Genomic DNA, 15,995 nt, shown 5'->3' with positions numbered 1-15,995 from the left:
ATCGTTCAAAATGGAAACCATTCGAACGATTCTACCCACTATCCAGGAAGGTCAATTTATGACTACCGTGGATCTAAAGGATGCGTACCTACATATTCCGATCCACAAAGAACATCATCAGTTCCTAAGGTTCGCCTTTCTGGACAAACATTACCAGTTTGTGGCCCTCCCATTCGGGTTAGCCACTGCTCCAAGGATTTTCACAAAGGTACTTGGGTCCCTTCTAGCGGTTCTAAGGCCGAGGGGCATTGCAGTAGTACCATACCTGGACGACATTCTAATACAAGCGTCGTCCCTGTCAAAAGCAAAGGCTCATACAGACATTGTTCTGGCCTTTCTCAGATCGCACAGATGGAAGGTGAACGTAGAAAAAGTTCTCTGTCTCCGTCAACAAGAGTTCCCTTCTTGGGAACAATAATAGATTCCTTAGAAATGAGGATTTTTCTGACAGAGGTCAGAAAATCAAAGCTTCTAAGCGCTTGTCAAGTTCTTCATTCTGTTCCACGTCCTTCCATAGCTCAGTTCATGGAAGTAGTAGGGTTGATGGTTGCAGCAATGGACATAGTTCCTTTTGCACGAATTCATCTAAGACCATTACAACTGTACATGCTCAAACAGTGGAATGGGGACTATACAGACTTGTCTCCAATGATTCAAGTAGATCAGAAGACCAGAGATTCACTCCGTTGGTGGCTGACCCTGGACCATCTATCCAAGGGAATGAGCTTCCGCAGACCAGAGTGGGTCATTGTCACGACCGACGCCAGTCTAGTGGGCTGGGGCGCGGTCTGGGAATCCCTGAAGACTCAGGGACTATGGTCTCGGGAAGAGTCTCTTCTCCCGATAAACATTCTGGAACTAAGAGCGATTTTCAATGCTCTCAGGGCTTGGCCTCAACTAGCAAAGGCCAGATTCATAAGATTCCAATCAGACAACATGACGACTGTTGCGTATATCAATCATCAGGGGGGAACAAGGAGTTCCCTGGCGATGAAAGAAGTGACCAAAATAATACAATGGGCGGAGGAACACTCCTGCCATCTATCTGCGATCCACATCCCAGGTGTGGAAAACTGGGAAGCAGATTATCTGAGTCGTCAGACTTTCCATCCGGGGGAGTGGGAACTCCATCCGGAGATCTTTGCCCAACTGACTCAATTATGGGGCATTCCAGACATGGATCTGATGGCGTCTCGTCAGAACTTCAAGGTTCCGTGTTACGGGTCCAGATCCAGGGATCCCAAGGCGACTCTAGTAGATGCACTAGTAGCACCTTGGACCTTCAACCTAGCTTATGTGTTTCCACCGTTTCCTCTCATTCCCAGGCTGGTAGCCAGGATCAAACAGGAGAGGGCCTCGGTGATCTTGATAGCTCCTGCGTGGCCACGCAGGACTTGGTATGCAGACCTGGTGAATATGTCATCGGTTCCACCATGGAAGCTACCTTTGAGACAGGACCTTCTTGTTCAGGGTCCATTCGAATATCCAAATCTGGTCTCCCTCCAGCTGACGGCTTGGAGATTGAACGCTTGATTCTTTCAAAGCGTGGGTTTTCAGATTCTGTGATAGATACTCTGGTTCAGGCCAGAAAACCAGTAACTAGAAAGATTTACCATAAGATATGGAAAAAATATATCTGTTGGTGTGAATCCAAAGGATTCCCATGGAATAAGATAAAAATCCCTAAGATTCTCTCCTTTCTACAAGAAGGTTTGGAGAAAGGATTATCTGCAAGTTCTCTAAAGGGACAGATCTCTGCTTTATCTGTCTTACTACACAAAAGACTGGCAGCTGTGCCAGATGTTCAAGCATTTGTTCAGGCTCTGGTTAGGATCAAGCCTGTTTACAGACCTTTGACTCCTCCCTGGAGTCTAAATCTAGTTCTTTCAGTTCTTCAAGGGGTTCCGTTTGAACCTTTACATTCCATAGATATTAAGTTACTATCTTGGAAAGTTTTGTTTTTAGTTGCTATTTCTTCTGCTAGAAGAGTTTCTGAGTTATCTGCTTTGCAGTGTTCTCCGCCTTATCTGGTGTTCCATGCAGATAAGGTGGTTTTGCGTACTAAACCTGGTTTTCTTCCAAAGGTTGTTTCTAACAAGAATATTAACCAGGAGATAGTTGTTCCTTCTTTATGTCCGAATCCAGTTTCAAAGAAGTAACGTTTGTTACACAATTTGGACGTAGTCCGTGCTCTAAAATTCTATTTAGAGGCTACAAAAGATTTCAGACAAACATCTTCTTTGTTTGTTGTCTATTCTGGTAAAAGGAGAGGTCAAAAAGCGACTTCTACCTCTCTTTCCTTTTGGCTTAAAAGCATCATCCGATTGGCTTACGAGACTGCCGGACGGCAGCCTCCTGAAAGAATTACAGCTCACTCCACTAGGGCTGTAGCTTCCACATGGGCCTTCAAGAACGAGGCTTCTGTTGACCAGATATGTAAGGCAGCGACTTGGTCTTCACTGCACACTTTTGCCAAATTTTACAAATTTGATACTTTTGCTTCTTCGGAGGCTATTTTTGGGAGAAAGGTTTTGCAAGCCGTGGTGCCTTCCGTTTAGGTAACCTGATTTGCTCCCTACGTTCATCCGTGTCCTAAAGCTTTGGTATTGGTTCCCACAAGTAAGGATGACGCCGTGGACCGGACACACCAATGTTGGAGAAAACAGAATTTATGCTTACCTGATAAATTACTTTCTCCAACGGTGTGTCCGGTCCACGGCCCGCCCTGGTTTTTTAATCAGGTCTGATGAATTATTTTCTCTAACTACAATCACCACGGTACCATATGGTTTCTCCTATATATTTTCCTCCTGTCCGTCGGTCGAATGACTGGGGTGGGCGGAGCCTAGGAGGGACTATATGGCCAGCTTTGCTGGGACTCTTTGCCATTTCCTGTTGGGGAAGAGATATTCCCACAAGTAAGGATGACGCCGTGGACCGGACACACCGTTGGAGAAAGTAATTTATCAGGTAAGCATAAATTCTGTTTTTTAAATATTCTTGTCTAGAGCCCGAGAATGAACATTTCTAAAGAACCTTTCAGTAAATAAATGAAAGGGCTTAAATGAAAGGGCTTAAACTGCACATTAGAAGTGGCCTAGGTGTTTCTCACACACACAAGCGCATGCACAAACACATAAACATTCACTTCTGAAGGACCTATAACCATTCCATTCTACCTTACCTTGTTCCTTCCTGCTCCTAAAAGCCAAGAACAAAATGCCCCCTCAAAATTGAGAATATAAAAAGCACCATGAGCATCTAAATACCATTTACATATATCCCACTTTGGTTCATTGGAGCTCAGCAATTTGCACAAATAGACTTTTTAAAAGGGCAACAAAAACAGAAAAATCTTTTTTTATAGCTTAATAGACATCAATCATCTTAGAGAAAATGTTGAATGCATTTTTATCTATCTATCTATCTATCTATATTTCTATCTATCTGTCCTTTTAAGGGTTGACAACTGGCTTGTGGATACAGGAAGTGACCCAGCAACTAGCAATGGATTGTCTGATTTTGGGAAGGTAAGTGGAACAACTTTTGTGCCTATCCAAATACTTGTGTGATCTGCAACATATACCTATTTTTAATAAAATTGAAAAACATAATAGCGCATTAGTGCAGGATTAAAAGAAACTCTATGTTATAAAATGTATGCTTGGATCCAATGCGGGTTACTATAATGGCATACCTACCAACATGTTTGGCTGGGTATCAGGGACTTAGGAGGTTGTTGGGGACCTGTCACCGTTTTGTAGGTGAAGCTGTGTTGGGAGGGGTAAGATCATGGGGGTTGGTGGGTGGGGTTGTGGGTGTGGTTGGGTGGTCAGTGGGTTTGTCTGGGTAGTTCATGGGTGTTTCTGGCTGTTCTATGGGTTGGGCTAAGGGACATTCTGCAAATAGGGACATGTGGCTCTCAGAAGGACTGCAGAACAGAGCTCAGAATCAGGGACTGCCCCTCTCAAATAGGGACAATTAGGAGGTCTGTTTAAATGAAGCCACAAATTGAAAAACAAAACATTATGGCTCAAAATAATGATTTTGTATGGGCAAGCTCACTGACTAAAATGACTTCTCACCTCTTCTGATTGTTTAATATGATTAGCTTTGCTGTTTTTCTGTATTTATCATTTATTTCTCTCCTCATATCCTACTGGGCTTCTTTTCCGGCTAATATTACCTACACTCCAAACACCTGTGCTCTTCTTCTTAATAAGCTCCTCAGTTAACTGCTAGTGACCTCTTTTATCCTTATAGAAAGTGGTCTGGGAAATGAACCGCCTTGGAATGATTATTGACTTATCACACGTATCTGTGAAGACAATGAAAGATGCACTTCAGCTGTCACGTGCACCAGTGATATTCAGTCACTCATCCGCATATGCACTGTGCAACCATGCCCGGAATGTGCCTAATGATGTGCTGAGGCTAGTGGTGAGTTATCATTACCAAATACCATTTTATTTACATGTAAAATAGCAAAGATAATGCATCAGATGCTGTTATGGCAAGAAAAAGTAATTTATGAAGAACTGAGGAATAACAAGCAGAAAACAACTTGTTTTAAGATCTTATTTTGAACTTAAAGGAATAGGAATGTCAAATTTAAACTTGCATGATTTAGATAAAGTATGTAATTTAAGACACTTTTGATCTCCTTATATCCCTTGTTGAAAAAGAATACACACATATCCTACACCAGTGGGAGCTAGCTGCTGATTGGTGCCTTCACACATTTGTCTCTTGTGATTGGTTGACTAGATGTGTTCATCTAGCTGCCAGTAGTGTATTGCTGTTATTTCAGCAATTGAAGGAAGCAAATTTGATAGTAGAAGTAAATTGGAAAAAAAATTAAAATTGTATTTTCTATCCAAATCACGAAAGAAAATTTTGGGGTTTCCAGTCACTTTAAACTCTGGCATTAATGCATGTTTTTCCGCACTGAATATAGTATGGTATTTTATTATTATCAGTTATTTGTAGCGTGCCAATAGATTCCGCAACGCTATAAACATATAGGTGACATATAGGTGGCATTCAAGGTAACAGTTATAGGGATCAAATGGGTAGAGGGCCCTGACGAGAGTCCCACTGTTGTAGTCAGCACTTATGAAGGTGATCTGCAAAAAGATGGGCTCTTAGGCTTACATGCTAAGGGGGTTAATGGTGGATAGCAATGGAGGAGAGGAACTGGTGTTAGGAAAGGTTAGTGTAGGTTGTACGCATCCCTGAACAGTAAAGTCTTTAGGGAGCGCTTGATGTTTTCAAAACTAGGGGAGAGTTATGTGGAGCGAGATAGAGAGTTCCACAAGATGGGAGCCAGTCTGGAGAAGTCCTGTAAACGGGAATGTAAGGAGGTGACAAGAGAGGAGGAGAGTACGTGGTCATGAGAGATGGGGGGTGGAGATTTTAGAAGAAGGGAGAAAATAAGGAGTTCAGTTTTGGAGAGATTTAGCTTAAAGGGACACTAAACCCAATTTTTTTCTTTCATGATTCAGATAGAGAGTACAATTTTAAACAACTTTCTAATTTACTTCTATTATCTAATTTGCTTCATTTTTTTAGATATCCTTTGCTGAAGAAAGGACAATGCATATGGAAGAGCCAATCACAGGAGGCATCTATGTGCAGCAACCAATCAGCAGCTACTGAGCCTATCTAGATATGCTTGTCAGCTAAGAATATCAAGAGAATGAAGCAAATTAGATAATAGAAGTAAATTAGAAAGTTGTTTAAATGGCATGCTATTTCTAAATCATGAAAGAAAAAATTTAGGTTTCATGTCCCTTTAAGGTAGTGAGAGGACATCCAGGAAGAGATGAGAGAAAGACAGTTAGTGACACAGGTTAGCAAGGAAGGAGATAGGTCTGGTGCAGAGAGGTAGATTTGGATGTCGTCGGCATACATATGATATTGAAACCCGTGGAACTTTATTAGGGAACCTAATGATGATGTGTAGATTGAGAAGAGATGGGGACCAAGGACAGAGCCTTGCGGTACCCCAACAGAAAGTGGTAATGGAGCAGAGGAAGCCCCAGAGAAGGCTACACTAAAGTTACGGTTAGACAGGTAGAAAGAGAACCACGAGAGGGCTGCGTCATAATCCAAATGCCAAAGGATTGGAGGGTTTGGAGCAAAAGAGGGTAGTCAACAGTATCAAAGGCCAGTGGCGTCACTAGGGGGGGGCGGGCCGCACCCGGGTGACACCCTCCAGGGGGTGACACAAAAAAAAAAAAAAAAAAAAAAAATATTTTTTTTTTTTTTTTTTTTTTTTTTACATTTTATTGAAATTCAAAGAAATACAATGTTGAGATGCATAGATTATTTTATTAGAGGCTAGCATTTGTGAACATTAGTGGGACTGGGGAAGTTGTAGACTCACAATTTTTTTGCCCCTTGAGCCAGTGCTGCAATTTCAACAAATAGTTTTCCCGGCTGCTTTTGCTTGTTTGTACTTTGCTCCTCCCCTGCCCAATTTCACTATGAATGTTGTGGGTGTGCCGTGGGGCTTGCAAAGTTGCGCTGCTAGCCTAAACCTGCCTGCCTATCTGTGCTCACTGCTCAGTGACATGCGGCCCAGGGCTGTGCACTGACAGACTTGGAACAGAGTCAGAGAGCAGAATTTTCATAGTTTGTGCGCCTAAACCTTTTCTTCAGTGATTTATTTTAGAGTGCTCTGTTTATCTTTCATTTGATGTTCTGCTGAGCCAGGGAGCAGCTCTAGGCATGAGCTTCATAATTAATGCAGTGCAGTTTACATATTTTGTATGTGTGTGTCTGAGTTTTTGTGTGTGTGTTTTTGTGTGTGTGTCTGAGTGTGTTTCCGAGTGTTTGTGTGTGCATCTAAGTATGTTTTTAAGTGTGTCTGAGTGTTTGTATGTGTGTGTCTGCTTTCTGGGGGGGGGTGACACCATGACTTACCGCACCGGGTGACACCAACCCTAGTGACGCCACTGTCAAAGGCTGCAGACAGGTCAAGGAGAATAAGAAGAGAGAAGTGGCATTTGGATTTTGCTGTATGTAGGTCATTGGTAACCTTAACATTTGCTGTCTCTGTAGAGTGATGGGGGCTAAATTCAGATTGCAGTGGGTCAAGAAGGGAGTTTAATGTAAGGAAATAGGATAGGCGTGCATATACTTGCTTTTCAAGAAGCTTTGAGGCAAGAGAGTGTAGGGAAATAGGGTGGTAGTTGGATGGGGAAGTTGGATCGAGAGAAGGTTTTTTGAGGATAGGTGTTACCAGTGCAGCTTTTAGAGATGAGAGAAATATACCGGTGCTGAGGGAGAGGTTGAAAATGTGTGTGAGAATAGGGGTTATTGTAGAAGAGAGGCAGGGGAGTAGCTATGAGGGGATAGGGTCGAGGAGACAGGTAGTGAGGTGAGAGCAAAGCATAAGTGCAGAAACTTCTTCCTCAGTAACAGAAGCGAAAGAGCTAAATTTATAGCTATGTTGGTTTTGGTTGATTGTGAGCTTTTAAAGGGTTGAGAGATTGGAAGTATGCTGAGAGGTGACATGAGAGTACATATAGCTCTCATAGTTCATCTTCACCCTACAATATATGTCAAATGACATTTTTATTTTTAAATTCTTTTATTGAGGTTGTGCGGAATAATACAAATTATGTGAAATAACAGAACATAAGACAAACTAAAGATAATTCACAATATAAATAATACAATACTGAAGACTGGAACCTCTCATTTTTTTTTTTTTTTAACACGGTCTAAAAAAAAACATGTTTCCTCACTTGACATTGGAGGCAACTCTTGTGCCTCTCAAAACGGCAACAGGCTCTGAGGGAGGAAATTGATTAGATTGAATGGTTACATTTAGACCTATAAGCGCAGATTAGGGTGATAATTAACATATGAAGTGATAACCACAGTGAAGGTATTATTCCCAAACGGAAATAACATGATGGAACAATCAGAGACTCTTCTGGAAAGTGATGTTAATCAGCCCTGCTGAATAGAATGTTGTAGTTAGAGTCACCACTGTGGTAATATGTAAAAGTGAATGCTAGGGGGGTAATTATGTTGCGGCATGGGCAAGATAAGCCGCATAGTTAAACCTCCCAAATTAGGAGGTATATTGTGGGGGGGGGGGGGAGGGGGGGAGGTGGTAAATTGAATACTGTGATTAAAAGATATAGCGTAGAAAACTTTTGAAATGTAGGGTATCAACTATAGGTAGATAAGGCAACCCTCAAGGGTTTATGCTATGTGTTGGTAACTAAACATTCAATGATTACCCTGGAAACATCAGTTAACTGCTAAAATTGTACGTGCATAGTAAGCCCTCTCAAAGCTCTTAACAAGATAAATAGGGCAGAGGATTAAAACCTATGGAGGCTGACCTTATGGTACTGTGCATGGTGACAAGAGGTAACATAATAACAGCATATTTTAAACCTATCAGAGTGTACGGAAATACAAAGGCTCATTAAACGCTTTAAATATATATCAAGGTTGAAAGAAATTAGCCTGGCAAAGTTTAATAACTCCCTGTCATATAGTGGTCAGTGAGCTAATCAAGCTGTATCCCATGCCCGCAATAATTAATGCAGCGTGGGGGTTCCTTATTAAAAGCAAAACTGCGCCATCTCGGCCGCCGATGTCACAGTAAGACTAAATTATAGTAGTGGAAATAGGAAACTATTATAGGAACCCCCATTCAGTAAGACTATAAGGCAATCTTAGGATTCAAATCGAGTAACTTAGAGTAATGGCCCAAAGGTTATTGGCTGTTTACCTGTACAGGTTGTATGATCATAAGTAAAATCCTCACTAGATTTACCTAAATTTATAAACTAGTCTATTAGTTTTGTTAGGAGTAAGCTATTCGTCATAATCTAAGAATATAGACAGGATCACAATGTACACATTGTCAAGGCATTATAACTCACACATAGATGCATCCTAATTAACTCCAGAAGCAAGGTCACTCCAGCATACACACATTTTCAGATATACAAAAGAAAAATGGTACTCGTGAGGGATTTTTAACTGTAGAGCTTCAGGGGCAGCATAATAACAGTGGTAAGAGTGAATCACAGGGAGTTTAAGCAAATGTTATCTAGCCAGCATCAGATATCACAGAAACAAACAGTTATATAGTTAAATCACAGCAATTACTTAGACTGAGAATAATCAAATGCAAAGAGTAAAACTTAAGCACAGTGTAAGGTAACTTTCCAAATTGTTAGTAAATATATAAGACTGCTATGGGCATATTATGCGTTAACGCAAAAGACTAGTACCAAACATTTAAAGGTCCAGAAGCAGCCAAATTCGATTTTGCCAGAACAAGCGTCTTTACTGTGTCCATTTAAAGCATGGTGGACTCAGTGAGTAGCAGGAAAGTTCATCTAGCCAATTCCTGTGGGGATCGTTAGTTGGACCGCAGCAGCTAAGCAGAACTGGGTGCATCTGCCCGGTGATGAAAAAATGTCTAGTAGAGGAAGGTGAGAGCTATCCCAGACTGCAATATCCTCCATCTCAGCCGCAGACGATAGGCTCCACAAGCAATTACAAGCCTCAATGAGAAGTGTGTGGTGTCGTGTTGTGCTGGTACACTCTGGTGTAACAGGCGACAAACAGGCGGTGCGTGTAGCGCCTAGGGATGTTAGGTGATCAGTCTTGGGTGATTTGTCCACGGCATCCCTTAGAAACAGTTGCGCCACTACTGACCTGCATTCCGCTCCCATATCCCCAGAAAGTGAGGAGCGCCGGGGCCCCAAGGCGTCATCCCCTCTCGGAGTTGTTATGTAAATCGGTGTGTGGGCAGCATGGTCCCCAGACTCGGCATCTACTTGCAGGGGCGCCAAAAGGATTCGGCTCTCAAACAAACTGCGGCACCCGTCCAGAAAGATATGTATCTCCTCCATAATTTGCTCCGAGGTCTGCATAGCTGTAGATAGTAGGAGGCACAGGGCTGTAGAATAATACTGTGGTGATGGGCCCAAGATGGCCGATTTCAGAGCCTCTCTTGTCGGCAATATGCACTCCAGAATCGGGTGTTGCCGTTAAAATAGTAAAAGTCACATTGAAATTAGTTGCACAAATCGGTGGAGCTGAGCAGTCTACATTAAAAGATTAAATTTTGGAGCTGGAACAATCCTTAAAATCGGGTTTTATATATTTTATAGCCGGAGCTGCTGGAATGTGCGACTGCTCTGCTTCCTAGCTGGCTCCGCCCCCCGTCAAATTACATTTTTAAATGCTTATAATAATACTTGAGTAGCCAAACAAATAAATTTTTTTGCTACCAGTATAATTATATTTGTGATTAAAGGGACACTGAACCCAAATTTTTTCTTTTGTGATTCAGTTAGAGCATGACATTTTAAGCAACTTTCTAATTGACTCCTATTATCACATTTTCTTCATTCTCTTGGTATCTTTATTTGAAATGCAAAAATGTAAGTTTAGATGCCGGCCCATTTTTGGTGAACAACCTGGGTTGTTCTTGCTGATTGGTGGATAAATTCATCCACCAATAAAAAAGTGCTGTCCAGAGTTCTGAATCAATAAAAAAGCTTAGATGCCTTCTTTTTTAAATAAAGATAGCAAGAGAACGAAGAAAAATTGATAATAGGAGTAAATTAGAGGGGCGGAGTTCGGCCGTGCAGGCAAATGGCCGCAAGGTGATTCAGCTCCGTGCTGGTGAAAGGACTCAGGGACATCTCTCAGCCACAAACACGCACCAAAGTGTCTCAAAGGTGCATAACCAGGTGGGGATACTATCTGGAATGGAATGTCGACATCTTGAGCCGCAGCTGCGACTACAGTGGATTATTTCTACATCGCATCAGGAGGATCAACGCCATCTTGGCTGGACCGTGTACAGGCCATGCGATTAAACTAACGGATCGCTTCTTGGAAGTAGCTTCTACACTGGGGTAAGATAGATATGATGCCCCTGAAATACATCAGTCCCAGGCTCAGACTCAGAGAGTCTGGTAATATTTATTAACCCCTTGGGGCTTATTATGCCACAAAACGCTGCTACAAATATAATAACACTCCTCCCCTTATTGCATACTTGAATGGCTGTAAACGGAGAGAGGATGCAGGGGCATAATGTCACTCCACATGAGCTGGTTGAAGGGGGACTTTCTTAATAATATCAATAAGGGTAAGTGCACTACGTAGTTTGCACCCAACATACATTACAAAGGCAGTATAATACACTTTGGAACAGAGATTTATATAGGCGCTAATGGAGGCTTAACCCTCTTGTTACATATGTAAAAAGTGATACGATTTTGCAGGGTGCCAGCACTGAATATTCAACCACCAAATATGGCGGCCAGACGCTTACCTAAAGGGGAAAAGCTTACTAAAAGTCAATCTGCTACACCAGTATCAGTGAGTACATTTTTCCAGCTCCCAGACACAATAAATAACCCCACACCTCAGACAACGGTACCTTCTGAGACCCTCATGGATATACCTAGCGCTACAGACACGCAGGCAGCTGCTGCATACATCTCTCAATTAAAACAGGACATTGCCAATTTGCCATCAAAAGAAGATTTTGCTTCTTTAAAGTCTCTGATAACTACAGAACTTACATCTATGAGGAAAGACATCAATGTTTTGGGAAACAGAGTGGAGGAGGTGGAATAAACACAAACTACCATCAATGAAATGATAGGAGCTCTTGACACCCATGCATATGTCCAAGCTTCACAATTAGAGACCTTGCAAGACAAAATTGAAGATCTCGAAAACCGCAGTAGACGGTCTAACTTAAGAGTGCGGGGTATACCGGAAAAAATAAAAAGCTCTGAACTTAGGGAATACTTGCAGAATCTATTTCAGCAACTTTTGGGGGTGACAGAAGTACCCGATATGGAGTTAGAGAGGGTACACCGTGCATTACGGCCACCACCATCTGCAGGAGCACCCCCCAGAGATGTCATTCTCAAATTCCTGAGGTTCACAGACAGGGAGGAAATTTGGTCCAAAGCGAGACAAATGAGAAAGATATCCTACCTGGATCACTCTTTGCAAATTTATCCAGATGTATGCACCAGCACTCTACAACGCAGAAGAGATGTTAGGTTCATCACTACAGTACTACAAGAGAAGAACATCAAGTACTGCTGGGGGTTTCCGTTCAGTCTGGTGGTAGTCAATAAGGGGCATACCCACACCTACAGAGGGCCACAGGACCTTGATTCCTTCTCTAAGGGACTGGGTCTGTCATTACAACCGCCTCATCCGTTTGAGAATCCACCAGATGATGTTGCTTCAAAGTTACAACTCATGGCAGGATCACAATGGCACAAAGTTGCCCACAAGAAAAAGAACGACAGTTTGAAATCGCGATGTAAAGACGAGAGACTTAATCTACTTCCAGTTTCCTTGGTTGGGTGAGATTGGTACAGACACTTACTGTTGAATTGTTTAATATCTTTATTTCTTGTTATATGTAAGATTAGGCACCAATACTAGCTCTCTGATAAGAGGAGAACGCTTCATCCTAGGAGTATATCCTAAAATATGGACGAACTGTAGAGACCTTTGATGGCATGCATATGCCTATACACTTGTATGGACAAATTGAACGATTGTTTTGTTGATGATGCATAGGTTTTTTTTTTCTCTCTTTTATATAGGTTTGTACCGATTGGGTCCTGACATTGGGACACTTAAACTATTGTGTTCATGTATAACAGAGTTCACATATACCATCCCAAATTGTGGCCACTAAATTGTTCCGCAGATATCTGGGTCCAAGTAACCGGCCGACCCTTACCCTTTTACTATAATTGTTATGTTGGAGGGACTGTTTTCTGTTTCCCCCGCTATTGTTTTTATATGTATTAGTAGTTATTTGTTTTCTGATTATGTTGTTTTTGTTGTTGTTCCTTTTTTTATAACACACTGTGCTTGCCTAATCACTCTCACACCCTGTGGTAATTGCCTACCGACATACTCTATACTTTACATGGTATGTGGTGTTGCTTATTATACACTTATGACTTACATTAGACCCTGTACTGACTGATTACTCTACATCACACTGATAAATGACGACTTCTAATAACATGCCATTGAATATAATAACAGTCAACGCGAAACTGCTTTAGACACTTCAACAGGACTTTCCTCAACACCAAACAGAGTTTTATGTAGAGTTAAGCAACACATTAGAGATCTAGCGATACATGATGTCTGGAGGATACATCACATGGTAGACCGTCAATAAACTTTCTTCTCCTTCCCCCACTCCCGCTTTTCCCGCATTGACTATATTTTTCTAGACGTGTCTTGTTTATCCCTGGCAGTTAGATCACAAATATCCCCCACAGGTTGGACAGATCACTCAATGGTGAGTTGCTCAGTTGAGTGTCCATCTTCCCCACACTCCATGTTTGTCTGGAAATTGGACAATGATTTACTAGATCACCCACTTTACCTAGAAAGAATTGAGACCCGTCTTCAGGAATATTTCCAATTCAATATATCCTCTGTATCCGACTTTAGACTTATTTGGGAGGCCCATAAGAGTACAATTAGGGGGGACCTTATTAGCATGCAGTCCCATAAACACAAACAACAACGTATGGCACTACAAGATGCATTAACTGCTATTACCGTAGTTGAGGAGAAACTTAAACTTTTACCAACAGATGAAAATCTGAAAAAGGAATTGCAAACACATAGAGAGAGAGTCAATAAATTACTAGATAGGGACTGTAAACAACTTGCACTCAAGCTGCAGCAAACTTATTATGTCAGCGACAACAGATGTAGTAGACTACTGGCATGCAAATTGAAAAGGCGAACAAATAGGTCTTATATCTTATCTGTCAATAGACCAGGCAGAGACAAGGCATACTCTACCTCTGACATATCCGAAGCATTCCGCACATATTATGAATCTCTAAACAACCTTCCAGATGCTAGGCACACTGACACATCTAATGCTGCACTTATAGAATCGTTCCTCAGAGATCTAGCTGTACCCACTGTCACACAGGCCCAAGAAGAAGCCCTTAACTCCCCTTTTAAAATGGAAGAACTTCTTATGATTATAAAAGACCTGCCATTAGGGAAAGCCCCAGGCCCTGATGGCTTCACTAATTACTATTATAAGAAACATAGCAAGATACTCGCACCACGTCTACTAGCCCTCTTTAACTCCATCTCTCATACTAATCCATTTCTTAGCAGCTCTTTAACCGCACATATTTCATTAATCCCTAAGAAGGGCAAGGACCACACGAGGGTCGAGAATTTTAGACCGATCTCTTTGTTGAACACCGACGTTAAAATTTATTCCAAGCTGCTGGCGACCTGGTTGAACGCCTTACTCCCAGATTTAATACACGCTGATCAGGTGGTCTTCATTCCTACAAGAAAAGCAAAAGACAATACCTACTCTATCCCCACTGTGGTTGTGTCCACTGACGCTGAAAAGGCATTCGACCGGGTCAGTTGGCATTTTCTGCGTGTGATCCTTTTGCGTATGTGCCTGGGTCAGTTGTTTGTAGAAAGAGTATTTGCCATGTATTCATCCCCGTTGGCTAGAGTCCGCGTGAACGGATCCTTGTCAGCTACCTTCGGGATATCCAATGGAACCAGGCAGGGCTGTCCCCTATCCCTGCTTTTATTTGCCTGCGTTATTGAAATTTTGGCCTTGAAAATGAGATCTATGGTTGATATCACAGGAGTACAGGTTGAGGAACATCATCACAAACTTCTACTTTACGCAGATGATGTGCTTTTTTTCCTAACGAACCCAATCCAATCTATTCCAAATTTATTACACCAGTTAGATGAGTTTGGGAAAATTTCAAACTACCTTATAAACCAGAGTAAATCAGAAATAATAAATATTAATATCTCAGCTGAGGACATACAACACATTCAACAGGTATGCCCATTTAGATGGCAAAACCGTAAATTAAAATACCTAGGGATATTCCTGACCCCGACAGTCCACGAAATCTTTGATGCCAATTTCATACCACTTCAGTCATCTGTCATAGCCACTTTGTCTTCCTGGCGTAGAAAACCCCTGACATGGACAGGTAGGATTAATGCCTTCAAGATGAGCATACTCCCGAAGATATTGCATATAATACAGACACTACCCGTAGCCCTCCCACACACATTTCTTACATCCTTACAAATTAAAATTTTTGAATTTATATGGAATAAATGCCATGCGAGGATAAATAGAAGGGACATGTATCAGACGATTGACAATGGGGGGCTTGGAGTTCCTGACTTGGTTTCATATTGGAAGGCGACGCATCTGCAGAGAATAGTGGACTGGTAGACTAATTTCAAGCATAAACCTTGGGTGCGACTTGAACATGATATCGCAGGTTGCTTACACTTGGGTACACGGTGCTGGACACCGGTGACTATAGGATCCTCACAGACTTACCTCACACATACTGTACAGGAGACTATGTCGATGTGGGATAAAATTCTTGTGGAATTTCCTAATATTTCCTCTACATACTCCCCCCTTACCTCTTTTACCTCAAACAAGGAATTCCTCCCAGGTCTTTTGGCTATGATAAAATGTGATAAGCATCCCGATAGGGTGTTGATGATATGCCATCTAGGGAATTAATCCCAGTTACATGATAGGGCTGCATTAATTGAGAAGGGTTTCAATTGTTTTAGAAACTGTTTTTTTTTATATGCAATGTTACAATTATTTATCAGGACATCCACATAAAGGGAACATGCTGAGACCTCTGACAACCTTTGAGTCCCTATGTCATAAAAAATCTCCTATAAGACACGCACTGTCCACTATTTATGCACTGCTGAAACAGGTTGCACCAGGCTATACACCTCATTTCGTTAATAAGTTGGGGGAAGAGTTAGGAGTGCAATTCTCACAGATTGACGCTTCCAAAATATTCACGCCCATCAAGAAATCAGCTACATCTAGTAAATTACTCAAATTAAAAATTAAATTACTACACCGATGGTACCTTACCCCATCACGCAGT

General features: G+C 41.7%; 1 protein-coding gene across 1 annotated transcript in view; it reads left to right on the top strand.

The window, feature by feature from the left end:
* Window positions 1-15,995, top strand: part of LOC128661084 (uncharacterized) — a 101,535-nt gene that overhangs the window by 43,615 nt on the left and 41,925 nt on the right. The window contains exons 5-6 of the mRNA XM_053715252.1: window positions 3,461-3,530; window positions 4,264-4,440. Coding sequence (XP_053571227.1) covers window positions 3,461-3,530; window positions 4,264-4,440 — 247 coding nt within the window. The remainder of the gene's footprint in view (window positions 1-3,460; window positions 3,531-4,263; window positions 4,441-15,995) is intronic.

Source organism: Bombina bombina, chromosome 1, assembly GCF_027579735.1.
Source record: "Bombina bombina isolate aBomBom1 chromosome 1, aBomBom1.pri, whole genome shotgun sequence".
Taxonomy (NCBI): Eukaryota; Metazoa; Chordata; class Amphibia; order Anura; family Bombinatoridae; genus Bombina; species Bombina bombina.
The sequence above is the reverse complement of the archived record's forward strand: the minus strand, read 5'-3'. Positions and strand labels throughout refer to the sequence as shown.